This window comes from Sarcophilus harrisii, chromosome 2, assembly GCF_902635505.1.
Source record: "Sarcophilus harrisii chromosome 2, mSarHar1.11, whole genome shotgun sequence".
Classification (NCBI taxonomy): Eukaryota; Metazoa; Chordata; class Mammalia; order Dasyuromorphia; family Dasyuridae; genus Sarcophilus; species Sarcophilus harrisii.
Genome location: NC_045427.1, coordinates 404,698,222 through 404,722,922, shown reverse-complemented (window position 1 = coordinate 404,722,922; position 24,701 = coordinate 404,698,222). Strand labels below are relative to the sequence as shown.

At 34.2% G+C, this 24,701-nt stretch overlaps 1 protein-coding gene across 6 annotated transcripts; it reads right to left on the bottom strand.

Annotated features, from left to right (window-relative positions):
- Positions 1–3,532: 3,532 nt before the first annotated feature.
- On the bottom strand, positions 3,533–23,963 carry SPDL1 (spindle apparatus coiled-coil protein 1). 6 transcript variants are annotated; one of them, XM_003756810.4, is made up of 12 exons: positions 23,296–23,960; positions 19,644–19,822; positions 18,159–18,335; positions 16,011–16,205; positions 11,510–11,659; positions 11,325–11,423; positions 11,097–11,207; positions 9,782–9,922; positions 9,375–9,478; positions 8,594–8,781; positions 7,336–7,663; positions 3,533–4,450 (listed from the first exon to the last, which is right to left on the bottom strand). In XM_003756810.4, exons 2-12 carry the CDS (start codon positions 19,800–19,802, stop codon positions 4,303–4,305), a joined length of 1,800 nt encoding a protein of 599 aa, XP_003756858.1. In that variant the 5' UTR covers positions 19,803–19,822; positions 23,296–23,960; the 3' UTR covers positions 3,533–4,302. The 6 variants fall into 6 exon arrangements, with proteins under 6 accessions (XP_003756858.1, XP_031809504.1, XP_023361986.1 ...); XM_031953644.1 differs by lacking the exon at positions 3,533–4,450 and adding an exon at positions 6,655–7,230 and having other exon boundaries at positions 23,296–23,962; XM_023506218.2 differs by lacking the exon at positions 3,533–4,450 and having other exon boundaries at positions 6,655–7,663; positions 23,296–23,963.
- Positions 23,964–24,701: the final 738 nt, after the last annotated feature.

Below are 24,701 nucleotides of genomic sequence, written 5' to 3'. Positions count from 1 at the left end.
TCCTTCATCTCTTCCCCTCCACTATGTTTTGTTTTTTTTTTCTTGCCTCTTTTATGGCAGATAATTTATACCATTTCACTTCTCCCTTTCCCTTTTGACCAATACATTCCTCTTTCACCCCTTAATTTCATCATTTTTAAAAAAGATATTATCCCTTCATATTCAATTCACACCTAGCATTCTCCTCATTAGCCACCAGTACCAGAAGTCCTGCTTTGCTGACAATGGGAGGCTGGGAGTGAGTGGCTGCATTGGCACAGCATAGACCAGGACTGCATGTTGGACTCCCTTCTGGTGTCACATATTTTTTGCTGACCATCAATAAGTTGCCTTTGCCTGGAATATGTTCTACTCTATCTTTTGGAATGTCCCGTCATTCTAAAATGTGCATTATTTAAAGAAATGTGGAACCATTTGGGGGAAAGGTTGGGCAAAATCCTACCTTTACCCCATCATCTTAGTTTCCCCTCCTAGAGGAGTCTTAAGTCTAGAGAGGATTGTAATATCTGCCTTCCGGTATATGAACTGTTCTCAAACAGGAGAGGAATTGAACTAATTCTGTTTGGCTTCAGAGGTAGGACTGAACCAGAAACAATGCATAGAAGTGAAAGAGAGTCAAAGAGAGATACATTTACTTCAGATATGAGAAAATAGTAAAATAGCAGAATGGTTGACAAACTATGGGAGATCCTCAGGTGGAAGTTGAAAAATGATTTATCAGTGACTGATATTCAAGTCTAGCGTGGGTTAGATTAATCAGTACACAATTCAGGCACTGTCCTAAGTACTGGGGATACAAAAACAGAAATGAAACCGTATCTAGCTCAAGATGCTTGCATTCTACAGAAGGAAAACAACATACAAAATAAAAGGTATTTTAGGGGAAGAAAGCTCTAGCATCTGGAAAAATCAACAATGAACCCATTTAGATGAGGTATGAACTAAACTTTGAAAGTAATTAGGGATTTTAAGAAGTGAAAGGGAGGAGAAAAGAAATCCAAGGCACAAGCTCAATTTATACAAAGATACAGATAAAGATACAAATAAATGTTAGGTGTGAAGAAATGCAAGATCAGTTTGACTAGACCAAAAAAGTAGGTGGAGAAATATTTAAGGCTGGTAAAATAAGTTTTAAATGACAGAGGAATTTGTATTTAAATCTAGATTAGGGAGCCATTGGTGTATTCATCATTCAAATGAAACTATCTTCAAAATTACCACAATCTCAATTACCAAATATAATGGCTTTTTATCAGTTGTCATCCCCTTGACCTTTGTAGCCATTGCCACTTTCTTGGGTTTTTTGAGATACTTCTCTCAGTTGCTTTTCCTGTCTTCTTTATACTTATTTGCTTGACCTCATCAATTCCCAGATTCAATTGTCATCTCTATGTAGATGATTTTATGAACTATTTACTCAATCCCGACTTCTCACTTGACTTCCAGGCTTGCATTTTCCACTACCAATTGCACATTTTATGCTGGATGTTCCATAGACATTTTAAACTATGTTCAACTGATGCTGAGTGAAATGAGCAGGACCAGGAGATCATTATATACTTCAACAACAATACTATATGATGACCAGTTCTGATGGACCAGGCCATCCTCAGCAACGAGATCAACCAAATCATTTCTAATGGAGCAGTAATGAACTGAACTAGCTATGCCCAGAAAAAGAACTCTGGGAGATGACTAAAAACCATTACATTGAATTCCCAATCCCTATATTTATGCACACCTGCATTTTTGATTTCCTTCACAAGCTAATTGTACAATATTTCAGAGTCTGATCCTTTTTGTACAGCAAAATAACGTTTTGGTCATGTATACTTACTGTGTATCTAATTTATATTTTAATATATTTAACATCTACTGATCACCCTGTCATCTAGGGGAGGGGGTGGGGGGGGTAAGAGGTGAAAAATTGGAACAAGAGGTTTGGCAATTGTTAATGCTGTAAAGTTACCCATGTATATATCCTGTAAATAAAAGGCTATTAAATAAAAAAAAAATAAAAAAATAAAAAATAAACTATGTTCAAAAGAACTTTAAGTTTCCCTCCAAAACCCTTTCTTCCCAATTTCCCTTTTATTCTACCATCCTTCCCATTTACAAAGGCTCAGAATCTGTCACCCCAAACTTCTAACTTTTTCTCACCCCATTTCCAATGTTGCCAAGTTCCATTCATTTTTCTTTTTCAACATTTTTCATATATTCCTCCTTCTTTTAATACTGCCACTACCTGGTACAGGCCTCATCTCATGTCTGGACTATTTCAATAGCCTTCTGATTGTTCTTTATTCTCATCTCTCCACTCTAGTCCATTCTCCACAAGGCTATTAAAATGATCCTTACCAGTTTACATATATCCCCATTCTATAAACTCCTATGGCTCTCTGTATTTTCCAGAATCAAATATAACATTCTGCTTGTCTTTTAATGTCCTTCATTATGCAGCTCCTTTCTACCTTTCCATTCTTCATATACCTTACTCTTCTACACATACTTTGAACTAGTTTACACTAGCCTTGCTGCTCCTCATAGAAAGGGCTCAGAGGACACTCATGTCTGAAATCAGCACTTTCAAAAGGTATCTTCTATACCTGGTGTGCTCACCTTCATTTCCCTGACTTTAAATCTCAGTCAAAATCCCACCTTCTCCAAGAAACCTTTTCCAATTTTCCTCTTTATGCTGGTGGCTTTCCTCTAGAATTCTTTATTTATCATATGCATGTAATATAACATTCACCCATCCATCCACCTGATTTATATAAATTGTCTCCTTCATTAAACTATAAATTCACTGGGGCCAGAACTTGTCTTTTTTTTTCTTTCTTTATATCATCAGCATTTAAGATTGTACTTGGCACATAGCAGGGGCTTAAGATAAATTCTTGCTAAATTGACTGGACTTGCCCAGTAAAGGAGGCTCATAAGAAGTCAGGAAGAGCAACAAGTATTGTCATGAAAACCCTAAAGAGATCATCCAGAACAAGAGTCATCAAGAGGTTAAGAAGCAAGATTGGTTAAAAAGGTACTATTCTGAGAGCCATTCTAAACTCATTCTGTGATCCAGTTGAGGAACCTTCTATACCCTAAGATCAGTTATAAATGATTTCTCCAAAATTCTGCACTGATAGTATTTTGAATCTCTTATATACTACCTTATTTACATAGTTTAATTCGCCTCATAAATTATAATATTCTTGTTAAATTTCTTTATGGAAAGGAACTAACCTTATCTTTTTTACCCCACCTTAATCCCTATCATAGTGCTTTGCACATAATGGCACTATTTATTAATTAAAATGACCCGTTTTGACAGGTAATGACCTTCTCAGATAATTACAAAGTATCTTTGATCTCCAAATCCTCTATATACTTAGATCAACAATTCTCATTTGTTCAATCAGAGGTTGGAAGTAAGAGAAAAGTAGTCACTGTTATATGGTGAACTTTAGTTGGTAGTTTATCTAAATAGGGTGACTTCCAAAAACACACACACACACACAATAAGTTGCATACTGAATTGGTAATTTACTAAGTTTATTTTTAAATTAGTAAAATCAGAATCATAATATTGGGTAAACACAATTCCTTGCTTTGTTTTTTTGCATCATTAATACCTACTCCATACTCTGTAAAAAAAAAAAATAAAAAGGAAATAAAAAATTCCCCCACATATCAGCATACTTAGATTTCAAAAGCACCTATTTGAAATGCATTTGATAAATATAATGTATACATATTCTTTATGAATTTAAAACCCAAATTATTGCAAAAATGGAAATTACTTCCTTTAACAAAAAAGTTGCCATATTTCAGCATATTGCCCACATTAATTTCATAACAACAAAACAAACCTTTATCTCTTTTCAAATATACCTGAAGCATCTTTTTACTTCAATAAAAAAATACACAAAACTGGAAATATATAAGCATATTCATTAATCCTTTGTTATTAGGGCAGCTTAAATTACAACAATTACAAAAAGTCTTTGAAATACTGTCTCAAAGTTTTAGTGCAGTTTTAAATTACCTAACCTTAAAACATCACTAAACTTTTGGGATATCTAGAATTATTACTTATGGAATTAGTAGTATAACAACCTACATGCCAAAAGTAATTATAGGCTATTTTGTCACAGAAGTATAAATGAAGTAATGGTATAGTGAGTCATATTTTCATCCACAACTTGATAGTTATCAGAAATCATCTTACACTCGGAAGGCAGTGTTCAACAGCCTCTTTTGAACAAATTTTGGGGAGGTTGCAAAATTATTACTAAGCAAATAACTTTATTGTTGAGGACACTGTGTCTGAGTTGGTTTGGAAGACACATACAGGGTAGTATATGGTTTTTTAGAAGTTTTTCTTTCAGGTTTGCTTGCAGTTTCTTTCCTTTCGTTAGCTTCTGTTTGGAGCTTCGATTCAGCAGCTAATAACCTACAGGCAGCAAAGCATCCATTCTAAATTCCAATTACTTATTAAAAAGGAAGTTTGAAACAAAAATTCAACTGTAAAGGACTATAGTGACTCAGACAACATTCCCCCATACATTAAAAAAAAAAAATTATTTCGGACCATTAAAAAGGTCCAGTCATTATTTCATTTAGGGGAACATTTTCACATTTATATTTCTCATTTAAAAGGTTGCTAGTTTCTTTATTTTACATATCATCTTAGATTGAGAGCTAGAAAGGACCTTGTTAGAAGTTATTTAGTTCAATCAACTAACTCTACAGATGAAAAAAGGAGAGCCTAATAGGTTAAGAGATTTATCCAAGGTCACAAAAACAATTAGGCAGTAGAATATAGATTAAAATGTAGCAATAATTTACCAGCCATGAACAAAGCTATCAATCAAGCTGTAAAAAAACTTTGATTTTTTTTTTTACAAAATTAAAAAAAAAGGAAAATGTTAAAAGTATAAAGATATTCACAATCAGCATGCTATGGATATCTAATCACTAAACAAAAAAGCTAAGAATGACATAGAAATTTTAAACCTCTGTGCTATATGACCAAAAAATTGCATGAGAATACATACATAAAACTTTGGGCAATTACACTATACATCCACAAAGCCATAATTAGTGGGTTTTAAAATTTGTAGATTATGAATACCATTGGCACCATATTAATTCTTTTTAGCAAGTTTGTCAATTTTATGAGTCAAGCATGCAAGAAATGAAATATCAATTAAATCCAAATTTAACTTGATTTCAAATGCATTAAAATTGCTATAACTTTAAGTATAATTATATAGCTAAACATAATTATTTTAAAAGACTTGAGAAAGGAGCAACTAGCTAGTGCAGTGAAAAGAGCACCATCCCTGAAGTCAGGGAGACCTGAGTTCAAATCTGATCTCAGACTCTTAACGCTTCCTAGCTGTGTGACCCTGGGCAAATCACTTGACCCCAATTGCCTAAAAAAAAAAAAACAAAAAATCAAGATAATTATTGGGGGGATTTTTTGTGAACTTGTAAAATATTCAAGTGTGCTACATCAACATGCAGCCCTTCTAACATTAAGTAGCTATTTGCCTAAATAAACTTTCCAAACTCATAAAGGACTGACAAAAAGCAATAATAAAAAGAAGCAAAAATTGCATTATTCAATTCTTGAGACCCCACATAAACATACAGAAATCAAGCATCCTTATACAATGATGCACAGACAAAAAAGTTAAACATAATTTGATGACTTAATTTTAGCAATATCTGGAACATAAAACTTCAGATACCGTTTCTTAAAATTACTTCTGGCTTTGAAATTGTCAAAGTTACATATTATGTACTCTACATGTAATACTGCCAGTAAAGCAACTTGTACACGCTCAGTGAAACATTCAGAGAGAGGAATTAATATTAGAATACTTCATCTTGTAAATGCTGTAATAAGAGATAACCTAATATAAAAGTAATAACACTGAGATTACACAGTTGCAGAATGAAGAATTGGTCATGTGTTTTAAAATTGCTAAATTCACATCCTATTAATTTTCTATCTTCTAACATTTAAACTATTTTTACAGGCAAAATAAATAACCTTAGATGTTTTTATTGAAGCCAAAGAGCATAATTTTCATCTTTACTTTCCTACAGTATTTGGATCTATCCTCCTCTACATTGAAATAAGTATTGTTTGCTGATTAAAAGATTAAGACTAAATATATTAAAGTAGCCCTTATTACAAACTAGAGTATATTTCACTTTTGTAAATTAACTTTCTCTTTGTTTTCCCCACTCTCTTAGGATAGCAGTACTTTAAAACTCTTGAATAGGCAACCCTGTAGCACCAAAGTCAATTCTACCATTTCCTCTTTATTATATTTCTTTTCTCCCTTCTCTTCTCCATCCATAATCCCTTCTTCCCCTCTCAATTTCCTTCAATTATGCCTTTCTTTTTTCTTCTGGGTTATACCTTAGTCCAGCCTTAATCAGACTGTAGCAATTCATAATTTAATTTCACACCACAGATAGGACTATTTAAGTCAATGACTCTATTGGACACAGTTCCTTTCCACTATTTTGACATTTTTATTCTTCTCTAAAGACACAGACTCAATTAACCAAATTTCCTTAGCTTATTATTTTGTGTTATCAACCCCCTTCCACTAACCTGTTCTTACTCACTTTTTCCCAGAAAACTCCTTTATTCAAACTCAATGTTTTTTTTTGCCTTTCAAGGTAACTAGTCCCTTAGCAAAACATCTTCACAAAAATGTCTTATTACCTTTGTAACACCCACATTTAATCACATGGAGGAGACATCACAGGGACAAACTTAAATGATAAAACTAAAATAGTAGAATCAGAATATATATTTATCAAAGCATATTCTTGAAGGCTCTTAAAGCTTCAAAAACTGACAATTTATTCAGGCTCAAATTAAGGGTTAAAACAATTTTCTCCCTGATGAAGTTTCTTAGGACATGCTCTTTGAGAAAGAAGACAGATGAAATTTCCCCTCATGACCACCACCAAACTAGAAAATGTAGTATATTCATTCAAAGAATATGTTTAGTACATTTATTGTGATGTTTCTATTTCAAAAACAAAATAATCTTATCACATGAAAAAAGCAATTTTAAATTTATGAGAATAGAGCGCTCCACTGTTCATGAGTCCTTTCTATCTGAGATCATTTTAGTCTTTTTTAGAGTTTTGGAAAAGTTGAAGGGAAGCAGGTGAAGCTGAAGGATCACATTGCATGCAACACTAAGAAAACAGATAAAGAAACGGAGAGCACAGGTCATGCAGCGAAAGAGAACAGATGAAGGTGCCTGCCCACTGCCTTGAGGAGACACTAGAGAGGCCACTGACCTGGAAGAATTATTGGTGTTGTCACTTTTTTCATGTAAAACTTCTGAACTGGAAGGAATGCCAATGATTTTTACACACTTCTTTTCCTTCAGAGGTTGCTGATCCACAGGTGGAGTTTGGGAGAGAGGGAGAGTCATAGCTGAATTCCCAGAATTTTCTGATGGGATCTGACTTTCTCCTCCTATATTACTTGCAGAGGACTCATTGTTAGAGGTTATATTAGAAGAGTTTTCTAGGGCAGTGCTAGTAGTAACCTCATCTTTACAAAGAGGTACATCCAGAGGCAACTTCTCCCGCTTTCTTTTATGTATAGGTATTTCAACTGGCTCTGAGAAGAACAATATTTCAGACAGGTTAAAGTGATAAACTTTTAAAAATGCCAGATGCCAAAAATGTGCTTTTAAAAAAAAAATATTCTGTCAATGTATGTTTATTAAAAAACTACTATTAAGCTAAGTTTTTAAAAAATTGCAATATTAGATAACTTTAGAAAACCTAGCTACCAGTCAAGGAATACTACATCTTCAAATAATTAAAACTGAAGGATGTCAAAAGGGAGGGAAAAAATGTATGCATGATAGGCATGAAAAGATCAGATTTACCAGTGAAGAATTGTACAAAATAGAAAAAAAGGTATTGGAGATATGTATGGCTGAAAAAAGAGGAAGATCACTCACAGAGTGAAAGTGAAAGATAATAAAAATATATGTCACAGGGTCACACAATATGTCACACAATGTCAAGAGATCTTAAAGCACACTACCAGTATACCTGGTAAGCTGCCTGTTGAAGTTACAGGCAGAACAAAGAAGCTATGGCTTTTTAAAGGAGAATGTTTTTTGAAAATAAAAATCTTTAGAAAAATCCAAATATAATTCAAAGATTTAGAGAACTAGAATTATTCCCAAATTTTTTAGGTGTAAAGATTTTTTTTTTAAATACTACATACTACTATACCATAAATTCATCATCAAAAAATTCAAATAAAACATCTAAATCTTTGATGTAATGAAAAGTGCTTATTCTTAAATAAACTTAAAAAGTATAACCAAATAGGGACACTATATTAAAAGAAACAAAATAATGTAAAGACATTAAAAGCAGTACTTTCTAATCACAGTCTCTACAAAATTTTATCAACTGTATGCAATCTAATTTATGTAAAAATATTCAGTCATTAGTAGGGCTATCTATCACTCCAAGTCAGGATTTCAAATCTACTCCATATATATTTTCATTTAAATTATGACTTACATACCTTCAGGTTCATATTTCATTTTCAGCTCATCTAGTTTAACTCTCAAGTTCATATTTTCACTTTGGAAAAGCTGGAGATGCCTTTCATTTGTAAAAAGTTTTCTCTCTACCTCCAAAACCCGCTGGCTCTCATATAATGCCTTCATCCGCTGTAAGGATAGCTCATCTCTAATCTTTTCAATCTCTTTGCTATTGAGAAAAAAAAGATTAATGACTGTTAAAACAAGTCAATGTTTTCAAGAAATGCATCTGATGTTTTAATATAAATATCACACTGCATCAAATTATGTCTTTTAAAAAAATTAACTTTTCTTTAACTCCTCATTAAAACCAGCTGTTACTTTCCTACAGAATACTTAATAAAGTAATCATTAGAAATAAAATAAAATAAAAACCTATGAAAATTTCTCAGTAGAAACATTGCTTAAAATCAAAAAAGGAATCATCAATATAACAGTATGTCATGTCTATTTTTACTATATGAACTGAAATTTAAAATGAAGTGATTTTACTCTTTGGAAAACATAATTTACAGAGATGTTTTTGATAACCTATCCATGAAAATTCAAGCATATTTCATTGTGACATAAGATTGAATGTAGAGAAATAAAACCATTACTTTGATATTACTTTTGCTTACTTTTTTTTTAAACATTTTTTAATAATTTTCATTCTTAATGAATGAGCTGTCAATGAGAAAAAAAAATGCAATGAAATACACTGTACAAAAACATATAAAAAATTTACTATTTCTCTACATCCTAGCTACCTCTAATACTTACTTTGAGTTTTCAAGCTTCATTTGAAGTAAATCGATATAATATGAATTATCCTCTGGAGTACACAAGATACTAGAGGGCTTGGATTCCATGTTTTCATATAAATTCTGAAGAAAGGAATAATAATCACCACAAAATATACAATAAATAATGTCCAATACTTAATTCTAAAATCAGATAGAAATATGTTTAAAGAATTTTGATTTTTTCCTTTTTCCAAAAAATTAGATGAAAAACTGAATTTCATCTGATGATTAAGTTTATTATAGAATTAATGCAAATTACTTTATGAAATCATATGAAAATATTCCAAAGCCAATAAATTTCTGCATTAAACTTTTATATTTAAAAGATCAAAATGTTTAATATTTTATAGCTACAAGAAGCTATTAAAAAGGTATTATACATACCTTAAATTTCTCTAACTGCTTTATCTTCACTAAAAGATTTTCTACTTCACCATTCTTCTGCTCTAACATAGCCTGTAAGCGTTCTAGCTGCTCAAATTCTGTTTGTGATCCTTTCATCTGTAGCAGTGTGGCAATTTGTAGCTAAAAAAATGAAAATAGTCTCATAAGCTAAACAAAATAACCCAGAAATCAAAATCAGATAAACAGTACTTACTGACATATATAGTTATTCTAATGGCATTGCATCAGCTTAGATTACAGTGTTATCCTACATATTTGTGGTTTAATATGAAATGTATACATCAACATTTTGTTTGATTTTGTCAAAAAGACAAAAATTATATTTAAAGCAGAAAGGTCGAGATAAAAAAGAATTCAAAATATTTTCACATAAATGTGTTACTTTGCTTTTTTTTTTTTTTAAAGCAAATTAGGCTAATTATTGAAGAAATATTTAAAATTTCAAAAAAGGATAAGCTATCAAACAGAAACCAAGTTCTATCAAAAAAATATTTATATGTCTGAGATTTGAGTAACCCCAGAGATGAGATGGGTTGGTTTAGGATAGTAAGAATGTCCACTGTCTCTCTATAACTTCTTATCTATTATCTTCCCTGTTTCTAATCTTCCTCTTCTGCCCCAGGCCCTATGAGCCAGTACCACTTTAAGGAAGAAAGATTTCAAAGGCCTTTGATCAACAAGTGGGGATCATGAGATCCCTGAACAAAAGTAGGAATAAGGAATCTCAGGCGATTTTAGATTATATACCTGTTTACTGCCATCCATCTAATCATGAGTCTTTAGCATAACACCTACAATTCGATTTATCATGAACACTTAAGTGCCAAGAAAACTTGTACACACCTGCATGCTACATCATATATGAATGCCTACAAATATATATGTCTATCACTAGATTCCTACTGCTATCTTGATCATACTGGAAGGGTTACACCCAAGTATATATGTCATGGCTTCCTAAAGTGATACTCTCATATCCGTTTCAATAGAGTTATACATATTACAAATGAAGAACGGTGGTTAAATGTAATTTTGTTAACTGGCTTCAGGAGTGCCACAACTATATATAACTTTCAAACTTGTAAAAACTTTGGAATGCTACCTATTAAAAAATTGAAGATTTCCTTAATAAGGAGGTGGGGGGAACAATGAAAGGCAAGAGGTATATTATATGTCTTGTATATGATGACCTGCAGTTTTTGGTCTTTTTTCTTGTCAGAGTATAATTTGTTTAATTTCTCTGTATCAGTACTGTGCACAATTACAAATAAATTTTAAAACAATGACCCCAGACCTTCATTCTTTGCATCTGTTCCCTATTAAATAAATGTTGTTTTTGAAGAGATTGATACTTGACTTTCATACTGATGAATTGTCGTTCCATTTCTGCCCTTCGATCTTCCACCTAGAAAACATCAAATTTAAATATCTCCTTGAATGGTAGAAAAGATGTAATGCTCTGTTCAGTTAGAAAAGATGTAATGCTCTGTTCAGTTAACTCATTATTCAAATTTTTAAATACCTCTGCAAACAAAGAGTTTCCTTTACTGTTGGGGTCCATCGACTGCTGCAATGCATGGTCCAATTGTGTTTGTAGATCCTGATTAGTTACACGAGCTTTCTAAATTAAAAAAGAAAACCTAAACAATATCTAAATTCAAAAAACAACTAAAGGCTAAAGATATGAGATCAAAGAAAATATAATACCTCTAATGCATTAAAGTATGAAACAACTTCTTTCTCTCTGTCTTCTTTTTCCCCTTGAAGGCATTCTAGTTGGTGCTGTAAGTTGTTATTAGTAAGTTCTAGCTGTTCTTGTCTATACTGCAGCTCATTCATTCTTTCCTCAAGACTGGCCTGTTCAAAATGGGAAAAAAAATGAATTTAAAAAGTTATTTTCTATAAAGAACTTTTCAGTTAGTCACTCCAGGTTATTCCAATATTTCTTTAAAAACAAAAAAACCTCATGGGGCTAGGAGGCACAGTGGACAGAGCAATGGGCTCAGATTCAGGAAGACATCAACTTCAAATATGCTTCAGATACCATGGGGTTCCAAATGTACTTCAGATAGCTCTGTGACACTGAAAAGGTCAATCTCTCTCAGCTTTTTCCTCATCTATAAAACAAGCAAGCTAGACTTAATGATCTCTAGAAGGTACCTTTCATTGCTAGGGAGATGATCCTATTAAAAAGGTAAAGAGGAAAACGTATAAAGAATGGGACCAAAAGCAGGTTAATTTCCTAGTTGAAAACCAATGGTAAGTTCTAAAGGCCTTTTTTTCTGGGAAATTTTTTATATAAAACAAAACAAAAAATCTCAAATTTTATTGTTGTTTTTTTTTTTTATTAATATATCAGAGCCAAAATACTGTGTTCCCTTTCTCCCCTCCCTAAGGTTGGACCTTCCCTTCTGAAAAAGAAAGATTAGGCAAAAACAATTAATACAATGAAAATTTAATACAATTATATCAGCTTTAGACGTTTCCTTCCTTTTTCCCATTGTTGAGAGGTATCATTTCTTTGCTCTTTAGTTACTCCGAGTCCAAATTTCATTTAGAGATCCTTTCATTTACACATTATAATTGTGTTCCAGGTTCTCTTGATTCTATCCTAGCATTTGTCATCTTTCCTGATTTTCTGAGTATGAAGTAAAACCTCACAACTATTTTAATTTACATTTCTTTTACAGGAGTGATTTAGAGGACATTTCCAAAATCATTTATATTTTTCAATTATTTTGTGAAAGAACTGGAAACTGAGTGGATGCTCATCAGTTGGAGAATGGTTGAATAAGTTACGGTATATGAATGCTATGGCATAATTGTTCTGTAAGAAACTATCTGCAGGGGAGCTAAGATGGTGAAGAGCAGAAATGACTCTTTGTAACCTCCTCTAACCTTCTCTCAAACCAACAGCAGATTAAGCCTCTAAACTGGTTTTGAAGTCAAAGAATCCACAAATATTTGGAGTACAACACAGTTCCAGCAGAAAATAACTTGGAAGAACTTCAGAACAGGACAGGGAACAACAATCTGCTGAACTCAGACAGCAGCATAGGGAGACCAGGGCAAGAAAGTTCTGAAGCAAAGAGTCAGAATGTTGTAGCTTGCCCACACTTGGGAATCTTTTGTGAGCCTTTTAGGACACTCTGTTCTGGTTGCAAGAAGGTAGTTTGGCATATTTGCCTTTTGTAAAAGACAAATTGTAAACCACTGAACCCATGAAGAACATCAGAACCTAGCCACCATTACTCAACACTGGAAATCAATCAGCAGAACTGCCCCACAGCAAATTAAAGCAGCTGTTGCTCCTTTGCATTGAACAACCTCAAGCCTTAAAAAAAATGAATGAAAAATAAAAAAGAACTCTCACCATAGGCAGGTTTTAATGGAGAGAGAAAAACAGATCTCAAATCCTGAGGTTCCTAAAACAACTCCAGAAGAAGCCCCATGAACTGGTCCCCATTTCACAAAGCTTTCTTCAAAAATTGCATGAAGGACCTTAAAAGAGAGTTGGAAAAAAAATGGGGACATGAAATGAGATCATTGCAATAAGGAATGGAAAAAATGGAAAAAGAATGCAATGAACAAAAAAATTTAAGTGGCCAATTACAAAAGAAACTAAAAAAGGTAACTGAAGAAAATAATACACTAAAAATTAGAATTGAACAAGTGGGAGTAAATGATTCAATAAGACTTCAAGAATCAAACAAAAACCAAAAAAATAGAAGAAAATATGAAATATCTCCTAGGAAAAACAACTCACCTGGAAAACATAAAGATAATCTAAGGATTATTGGGCTTCCTGAAAGCCATGATGAAAAAAAGCACCTAGAAATTATCTTACAGGAAATCAGAAAAAAAAAAAAAAAAAAAACTGCCCTGATATTTTAGAATCAGAAGGTAAAATAGCCATCAAAAGAATCCACCGATCACCTCTTAAAAGAGACCCCAAAATTAAATCCCCAAGTTATATCGTGGCTAAATTTCAGAACTATCTTACCAAGGAAAAGATATTGCAAGCATCCAGAAACAATTTAAAAAACCAGGAGCCACAACTAGGATTACCCAGTTCCTAGCAGCTTCCGCCTTAAAGGATTGAAGGGCCTGGAATCTGATATTCCAAAAAGCAAAGGAACTGGATTACAGCCAAGAATAAGCTATCCAGATAAAATGAGGATTATCTTTCAGGGAAGAAGATGGATATTCAATAATATAGGTGAATTTCACCTATTTCTAATGAAAAGACCAGAATTAAACAATTTGATCTCCAAACAGAACTCAAGAGAAACATAAAAAGGTAAAAAGCAAAGAACTCTTGAGAACTATATTTCCGTTATGGATTTACTTAAAGAATGCGGGTATAATTTGATTTTATTATAATAATATGAAAAAGTAACTACAGGTGGAAAGGGGATCATACTGGGAAAAAAAGGGAAAAGGAGGTAAAATAAGGGAAATTACATTTTACAAAGAGGCAAAGAAAACCTATTATAATTGAGGGAAAGAAGGAAGAGGGATGCTCATTGTGTGAATCTTATTCTCATCAAATTTGGCTCTAAGAGAGAATATCAGACATATTTGGTATCACAAAGACACTTGTCTCACCTTATAGGGAAGTAGGAGGGAAAGGGGAAAAGAAAGGGAAAGACTAATAGAAGGAAAAACACAAGACTTAGGAGAAAGGTAAAAAGGGGAAGGGGACTCTAAAGGGGAAGGACTGTTTGAGGGAGGTAGTCATCAAAAGAAATGATCTGCAAGATAATTTCTGAAAGGCCTGAAGAAACTTAGATGAAGTGACACTAAGTGAAGTAAGTAGAACCAAGAGAACATTCTACACAGCAACAAGAAGATTACAATGGGAAGGGAGAGAGAAAAATTTGGAACATAAGGTCTTGCAAGGATAAATGTTGAAAACTATTCATGTTTTGAAAATAAAAAGCTTTATAAATAAAAAACATATATGTATATATATATATATATATATATATATATATATATATAAATTATTCTATTAAAACTATTTGTTCACATTTTCCCTCATACTTTTCTTCTGTCTTTGCAAATGATTTACACAAATCGTTTAATTTTATGTGAATGATTTACTTTTTATAATTGCCTCTCCTCTCATTTAAGAATCCTCCCCCTAGTTTAGATGTGTGGAATATATCAAATCTGGCTGATGTGGTTTGTTCTGGAGTGTTTACTTTCTTCTTCTTCTTCTTCTTTTTTTTTTTTAAATAAGGAATGGTTTATTGAGGAGTAAAGGGGAAAATATCAGTTCAAAAATTAAAGTGATATAAAAATGCAAGCACAATAAAATTTTAAAAAATTTAAGAGAATTAAAAAAAAGAATTCTCACCTTGTGCAAAGGTGTAAAAGCTATTTGATATTATTTATTTTTGCTAGTTTATATATTCATTTTAGTATAAGATATTGGTCTAAACTTAATGTCTGCCAAATTGCTTTCAAGTTTCCCCCAACAGCTGTACCAAGTATTTCTGATAGCTAATTTATAATACAATTTGAGGCCAGGTCAAGTTTTCCCTCCTTTATACTTTACTTATGCTTTTTCTCATTATTGCACTTGAGATTTTAGACCTTCTATTTTAAATGAATTTTATTTTTTCTAGTTCTACAAGTTAATTTAAGTGGTAAAGTCATTTTAAGATTGGCACAGCCCCACTCATGAGCATGAATCTCTCTCCAATTACAGAAGTCTCTCTTTATTTCTGCAAAGTATTTTATAGCTGCAGTTACATAAATCTTGCACATGTGTTGATGAGTTAACTCAGACATTTTATGCATTTTGTCTTCCTGAAAATTTAGGTTTCCTGCTGGTAAATCATAGGGTAGGATTATAGGGACGAAAACTTTATGCATAACAATTTTCAATTTCAACACCATTTTAGACTTGAAATATGGTTCCAATCTTTGTCATAATATTCATCATCTACCAGTATTAAATAATTCTGTTTCATGAAATACTAGCCACTATAATATAAGTGTCCCATTAGACTTAAAATTAAAATATGCCCTAGATCTCCAAAAAGATGATATAGTATTTTCTAAAAAGATTAATAAAAGATCAATAACCATTTCATCTTGAAAGTTAGCTCAATTACTTTAAGAGACAGAAAAGAATTATCATACTATAAAAGATAACTCAAACAAAGAATTAGGAAATGTGTAAACTATAAATTCATACCTTCACACTTTCCAACTCAGTTATCTCAATCTGAAGACTCAGCATTTCTGAAGACATGGTTTCATGTACACGCTCAGACATTATCCGCAATTCCTCTGATTTAGCAGACAATATTTCCTTCTGATGTTCTACTTTGTGTTTCAATTGTTTTTCACTTAGTCGAGCTTCATCTAATTCAGCTTTCAACTTTTCCAGCTTAAAAAAAAATGTTCAATTGATATAAAAAATAACCAAGTCATTATAGTTAATTGTGAAAATTTCTAGTTGGGGAAAGTATATATAGATAACTAAAAGTTAATGTAATAATTTTGGAATGAAATCCTTCTAAAATATATCACACAATTTCAAACTTTAGTAAACAGAATGTACTGGACTTTTTAACATCTTAAAATTTTCTTTTCAGCTATTTTCTCACTCCTATCTTTCTCCCTATTTGGGGGTGGGGAACTTTTTGATTCAAATATGCAAAGTCAAGCTAAACAAATTCCTATATTGACATGCCCCCCCCCCCCAAAAAAAAAAAAAAAAAAAAAAAAACTTGTCTTATACTATACCCTGAGTCCACCATTTCTGTCAGGAGGGAGGTAGCATGCTCCATTATGAGTCTTCTGGAATCATGTTTGGCCAATGAGTTAATAAAAGTTCACAAGTCTTTCAAAGTAGTTTGTCTTTATAATATTATCAAATAAAATTTTCTCCTTTCATTCTGTACCAGTTCATACTAGTCTTCCCAGATTCTCTGAAACTGTCCCCGTTATTCCATCATATTTATATGCCATAATTTATGCAGCCACTCCCCAACTGTGAGGTATTCCTTTTGTATACTGTTCTTTAACACTACAAAAGACTTTCTATAAATATAAATATTTTACACATAGGTCCTTATTCTATTAATTTGATGTCTTTGGGGTACAGCCTAGTAGAGTTATTCCCTGGATATAAGAACATGCACAGTTTAGTAACAATCTGGCTAAACTCCTTCCCAGAATAACTATAGATTCCTTCTTCAAAGCAGGGCAGAAGGATAGCCTGGCGAATGGTTTAGTGAATCAAACACTCATCATTTGATGATTTTCTCCCAAGAGAAAAAGTGTTTGTTATATTATGTTAAAAGACATATGCTTCTTTATAGCTTTATTATTACTTGCTTCAAACAATATATAAACAAAGCTTTTTGTTTGTTTGTTTGTTTTAAAAAAAAAATCAGATCTCCAGATAAGGGTCTGATATATAAGATACACAGTGAACATTCCCTAGGAGACAATTAGTCAAAGGAAACCTAGAGTTTTCAAAAGAAAAATGTCAAAAACTAAAAATCATGTGAAAGAGTGCCCCAAATGACTAAATGAGAAATACAGATAAAAACAATTCCTAAGACTTCATCTCACACCCAGCAAATTTGAAATGATAAAAAATGGAAAGAAGTCAATGTTAAATGAGGGATGGAAAGACAGATACACTAGCATACTGATAGTAGAGTTGCAAATTAATTAGTCCAGCCATTCTGGAAAATTTCAAAAACATTCTGAAATTATGTTAAAAAGTAATAAAAACATCGTGAAAGGTCCACAACTAAAAAGACATATACACACTATGCACAAGCAGCACTTTTTATGGTAACAAAAAACTGTAAGCAATGTAGATGTCCTTTAATTGGAGAATGGCAAAACAAATTATAGCACATGAATAATGGGATATTATTGCACCATAAAAAACAATGAATATGAAAAGTTCAGGGAAGTCTTAAAACATATGACCTGATGCAGTGTGAAGTCAGAAACAGGAAAATAACATACACAGGAACTTCAACAAAAATGGAAAAAAATCAAGAAAATGAAACTGAACACTATTTAAATATAATGACTAAAGGTGGCCTCCAGACAAGGATGACAGAATGTACCTCTTGTACCTCCCTTCCTTCTTTGCACAGAGGTATAGGACAATAGGTGTGGAGCATTGCATAAACTGTCACAGTCAGTTGGTGTGTTCATTAGTTTTGCTGAGGAGCTTTTTTTTTCCTTTCTCTATTCTTGTTATAAGGAACACATGGCTGGATGCAAATTAGAAAAGAGAGGGATAAACTTGGAAATAAATTTTATATAACAAGATAAAAATAAAAGTTTGAAAAAAAAAAAAGGCACCCGAAACCTTGTTTTTAAGTTCATTCACTTCCTGTCCATGGCTTCTTGATAGCTGTTCTTCCAATTTTTCCAACTGCAATTTTTGCTGCTGTCTAATGGCATCACATTCAGAATTCAAACTTTCCAACATTCGATTTTTAAGTTCAACTTCTCTCTGAAGAGTAAATTTTTCTTGTTCATAATTCTATGGAAAGAGTCAATTACAATACAAACATAGTAAAATTTAAGTTATCACATAAATATTTCTCATCTGTTCTACAATTTGCAATTTGTTCTGCAAATGCAAAATCATTTAGAATGCAGTTTTGTGCAATAGAAATAAGAAATCAAATTCTGGCTTGGCTACAAATCATTTTACTTTGTTATACTTCAATTTCCTCATCTGTGGGCTAAAAATGATATTTACACTATTTATCTCAGAAAGTTGTTTTAAAAAAGCAATGTAATGTTTGCTAATTGTTGTATAAGTTGTAAAGCTGTATAGAAGATGTCAGTTTTCATACAAGGTAATGAATAAAGTCTTTGAGAACCTAGATAAGATTAATGATACTAAAAATAGAAAATATGAAAACAAAAGTGTTTTAGAAAACAAAATCAAGAAAAAAATAAAGTCAGTGACTAACAGACAGTTGCATTACAAATTCAAGTAGGAAATACAATAAAAACAGGCAATTGAGACCTGAAAATGCAAACAAATTTCATTTTAAATCTATCAAATTTGATTTATATAAGTGAGGAATTAAGAGTTAGAGTTTTAAAGGCCCTCAGCAGTCACTGAGTATACTGTCCTGCTGTCTTAATGTCCTAATTTACTAAGGCATTCAAAACGTGAGACAAGGTCAAAGGATTGGGCTAGAGACTGAGAAACAGTATGACTTGGAGAGTCACTCTCAGTCATGAAGACAAGGATTTAACAACTGTTTTTGACATTACAGATTTCATAATAGGCAGGAGAAAGATCTTGTCTTAGTTTCCATTTCACTTCTTCACTTGTATGCCATCTCTCCTATATGCCTAGATGACTTTCTCAAATGACAGGGATATAAAGGTGATTTCTCTCCTCTAAAAAAAAAAAAAAAAAAAAAAAAATTATCTCTCCTCTCTCTTGAGAGAAAGAGAGATCAATAAAATGCTATTTAGGGTTATTTAAACAGCACTATCTGAAAATAATTTAACCAAATTGAATTTTGTAATGTAAGAAACCAAACTACACACGTAAAAAACCTCTAAATCTGATTCCCTTTTCTTATCTAAGTGTGGGTACTTTTCAAAGCTCATTTTTAAATTCTGGCCTTTCTGTCTCTGAGTTTTCCTAAGTGGAGTGATCTTATAAAGATTCAGATCTCCTTTCTATGACTTTATCAATATTAAAAAGGAAAAGCCAACAACCAATTGCACTACTAGGAAATAAAAAATCTTCCTTATAAATCATAGAATTTCAGTTGGAAGAGACCTCAATGGCAGGCAGTCTAATCCAAATAAACAATCCTACCTCTGTTGTGCTCATTATTTCACTTCTCATTTTATCCAATTGGTTCTGCAACTCATTTTGGCTCTCCAAGAGCAGTAAACCATACTGTGCTGCTTTCATTCGCTCTTCTTCAGCCTCTTTGAGCTGACGACGAAGATTCAAAACCAACTCAGACTCCATTTTATTTCTCTGCTTTCAGTCTATTAGAAAAAAATAAAACCAAAAAGTTAGAGGTCATACAGAATTTAATGAAATATTAAAATAATGGTAATGTGAAATTTTGGTTTCCATGTGAAAACTGAATAATTTCCTGAATCCTTAGAAATCAAATTCATTTCCTCTATCAAAAAATTAATTTTTATTGATTGTAATTTGACTCAAAATACAAGCATAAAATTAGTTGAATGAACTTAGTAGTGGTATAAAATTTAACAAGAAAAGAAGACTAGAAATTATAACTTTGGGGCAGCTAGGTAGTACAGTGGATAGAGCATCGGCCCTGAAATCAGGAGGACCCATGAGTTCAAATCTGGTCTCAGACAGTTAACATTGATATGTTTTGAAACTCCTAAGAGCATAAATTTCCTTGAGTTAATCATGTAAACTTTATTCAATTTAAGTTTCAAGCTCTATGTAAATTTGAAAAATTTTTGATTCTCTTATTTCCTTATTTTAATGACTGTTATAATTTTTTTTTTTTTTTTGGCTGAGGCAATTGAGATAAGTGACTTGCCCAGAGTCACACAGCTAGGAGGTGTTAAGTGTCTTAAATCACTTAATCTAACACTTAAGGTGTTAAGTCACTTAATCTCAATTGCCTCAGCCAAAAAAAAAAAAAATTATAACCTTCATTAAAATAAGAAAATAATGAGAATCAAAAATTTTTCAAATTTACATAGAGCTTGAAACTTAAATTGAATAAAGTTTACATTATTAACTCAAGGAAATTTATGCTCTTAGAGGAGTTTCAAAACATATCAATGTTAACTTTCTATATGTGTAAGTTTACTTCATTAAAAACAATCTCTAGAGGTTTACTCCTTCCAAAAATAATTTTATTAAAAGTATGAATAAAAAAACAATTTAGGAAATAGCGGCATTATTCTTAGTCTGAATTTTCAAAAGATACGGTTTGTTTATTGGAGTTAAAATCATATCAAATTTACATCTTTATTTTTAAAATCTTTTTTTAACATATACTCAGGAGTCTCTCACTTTTCAAATTTTATTCATTATCTTTTAAAAAAAAGAATTTGACAGCAGCTGGGTGGTGCAGTGGATAGAGCACCAGCCCTGAAGTCAGAAGGACCTGAGTTCAAATGTGATTTTAGACACTTAACACTTCCTAGTTGTGTGATCCTGGACAAGTCAATCCCAATAGTCTCAATTAAAAAAAAAAAAAAACACAAGTGGGCAAGTGGGATAGGTTGAAGACAAAGACAGACAAAAAGGCTAAATTATTTGTATTCAGTTACTAAGTACAGAAGCAGACTTGAATCTGGTTTCAGTATCATCTACTACTCATATTGCCTTCTCATGCTAAGGATTCTAAATCTACTTTTCATGTAAAAGAACCCAAGAGGCATGAGGTGGGTGACTCATATGGTACCTCAGTTTTTAGCATTCTAGAGAGTGCTTCAAGATTTAGTTTAACTCAACTTAAAACTTTCCCAAAAGAAATCCCCTCTCTCCCTATAAAATAGTGGCTCCCAATTCTTTATTGAACAGTTGGATGAGGAGAGTATTAAAATTCAGGGAGGGAAGTAACTTGACTAGGGACAGAGAACGAGAACTAATATTTTAACACATTTCCAGATCTATCTTGTTCTGCTCGGTCCCCAAGAGGCAAAACAAAAGCGAAGCAAGTTGAATGATCAATAGAGAGGGAGGGTTAATTTCTGACTTGACTTGTCATTATTAATCAGAGAAATGCAAATTAAGACAACTCTAAGATACCACTACACACCTGTCAGATTGGCTAAGATGACAGGAAAAAATAATGATGATTGTTGGAGGGGATGCGGGAAAACTGGGACATTGATGCATTGTTGGTGGAGTTGTGAACGAATCCAACCATTTTGGAGAGTAGTTTGGAACTATGCTCAAAAAGTTATCAAACTGTGCATACCCTTTGATCCAGCAGTGTTACTACTGGGATTATATCCCAAAGAGATTATAAAGAAGGGAAAGGGACCTGTATGTGCACGAATGTTTGTGGCAGCCCTTTTTGTAGTGGCCAGAAACTGGTAACTGAATGGATGCCCATCAGTTGGAGAATGGCTGAATAAATTGTGGTATATGAAAATTATGGAATATTACTGTTCTGTAAGAAATGACCAACAGGATGATTTCAGAAAGGCCTGGAGAGACTTACACGAACTGATGCTAAGTGAAATGAGCAGGACCAGGAGATCATTATATACTTCAACAACAATACTAGATGATGACCAGTCCTGATGGATCAGGCCATCCTCAGCAACGAGATCAACCAAATCATTTCTAATGGAGCAGTAATGAACTGAACTAGCTATACCCAGAAAAAGAACTCTGGGAGATGACTAAAAACCATTACATTGAATTCCCAGTCCCTATATTTATGCACACCTGCATCTTTGATTTCCTTCACAAGCTAATTGTACAATAATTCAGAGTCTGATTCTTTTTGTACAGCAAAATAATGTTGTGGTCATGTATACTTATTGTGTATCTAAGTTATATTTTAATATATTTAACATCTACTAGTCATCCTGCCATTTAGGGGAGGGGGTGGGGGGGTAAGAGGTGAAGAATTGGAACAAGAGGTTTGGCAATTGTTAATGCTGTAAAGTTACCCATGTATATATCCTGTAAATTAAAGGCTATTAAATAAAAAAAAAAAAAAGAAAAAAAAAATTTCTGACTTGACTTGCAGCCGAGCCCCACATCTTGCGCGACCTTGCCCAGTGGGAAGTTCCTCCACAGCAGCGTGCGCTTCAATCTAGTACGTATATATCCCTAGAAATAGCGGGGGTCTTGATGTCGGCTAGAACATTTCTTCTATTGTTTTAGACTCTTTGCGACCCTGTCTTTCCTGAAAAAGACACTAGAGGGGGTTGCCATTTTCTTCTCTAGCTCATTTTACAGATGGGGAAACTGAGTTACGTGATTTGCCAGGTGTTTAAGTCAGGGTTTTAACTTGGGTTTTCAGACTTTTGACCCGCATCACTATCCGTTGCACCGCCTAGCTGCAATTCTTACCAACCCCAATAGGGTCAGTTAGTCTTTAAAAAAAAAAAAAAACCGCTTTAGGCGCATAATCCTTCCCCCACCACCGTCCCACTCGCATAGGGGAAAGCTTGGGTTTAAATGCTACTTGTGACGCTGCATAACGGCGGCACTACCCCGAGCGAGTTGCTCCTGCTGAGCCTCCGTTTCCGTACGTGTAAAGGAAGGGATGGAACTGCAAGGCCAAGGAGGTTTCCGTCGGCTTAGCGTCCCGCCCCCTCCTCACCCTCGCTGCTTCTTCATTAGAAGCCCCTCCATCCCGAGCCCTCCCTCCACGGCCCGTCCGCGCCCTCTCCTCCCAACTCCTCACCTTTACCCCTCGCATCGCTGTGTCTCCCCACCCCCACCCCCGCTCCCGATTAGGACGGGGAGTGTCCGCTCCCTCCTTCACCCCGAGCTCCGGACTCACCAACCTACTCCACAGAAGCACCGTTGGGACAACGCCAAGTCTATTTGAATTCAGCTCCCGGATGATGCGGCTTTCTCGCGAGAGTCTCGGCTGCCGGAAGAGGACGCAGAGACCGCGCAAGCGCAATGGGGCTCGGACGCCGTGGGCCTTCTGCGCATGTGTCGCAGTCTCCTCACTGAGAGTCGGGCTGTAGCGTTTTCTCGCCATCTCTTTTTTAATCTAACATCGTGGCTTGTACTGGTAGTGATTTTATCCATGAGGAATCGCTTTCCCGTCGTCCCTGAGACCTCGCTGAAGCATCGGATATAGATTTAAACCTGGAACAGACTCCATTCCCCTTCTTCCACGAAGAAGGAAACTCTCATATAGCCCAGAGAGGTTCAGCTTCTTGCCTGGAGTCACACAGCGGCAGTCAGAAGTTAGATGCGAATTCACTTCTGCGCTATAACCCCATCACCGCTCTGCTTCTCCGAAAGGGCTCTGTCGCTGTCGCGCAGACTGCTTATAATAAAGGAGTGACATTTAGATGGCACTTACTACACATTAGGCACCGTGCTGAGTGTTTTATAATCACTTCATTTGATCCCCCCAGATCCCTGGGAGCGAGGCGATACTGTGCCCATTTTACATTTGAGGAAAACGGGCAAACAGAGGGCAAGTGACTTGCCTAGAAGCGGAATTTGAACTCTGGCTCGGCGCGCCACGTCACGTGCGTGCGTGACGTGCGTGCGTGACGTGCGTGCCCCACGTGGGGCCCCACGAATCACTCAGCGTGTCTCACGCCGGGAGGCTCCTTTCTATCCACGTAAGCCGCGCCGCTCCCCACTGTCTTGCAGAGTTATAATTACCATGTTGGTATGTGGAATCAGCCTTTCCGCGTCAAAAACAGACTCTGATCTGGGTGCAGTTATCGGGGATCAGAGGAGTCAAATTGTGTTAGTTCTGTTCACCAGCTCTTTGGCTGAAAATTCTCATTTATTCAGGAACGAGCCAGGAGTGCGCTGCTAATTGTTCTGCCAAAGTTCCCTCTTAATGTCACGTGACGCAGCTCCTCCAATTGTCCTGTTTCCTTATTCTGCCTTAGGATATAATTTGCCTCTCCATGTTTGAGATGAAGGTTTTATAGACGCTCCTTAATGTTTGACCAGAGAAAGGTTTATCCATTTGAGATGTCATTAGAATATCAATAGCCTCTCTCCATTAGGTTATCCCCGCCTAGCACCCCCATTAAGTCCTTGTTACTCCATAAAAAGCTCGCTGCCCCATGCTCGGGCTAGACTCTGAGACGGCAGTCTCTTCTAGCCCTGGGATCAACGTGGACGCACTGGCCCCAGTATCTCTCTCCATTTAATAAACTATTGAATTGGTCTCTAATCTCCATCTTGCTCAGTTTCTTCTGCATTACA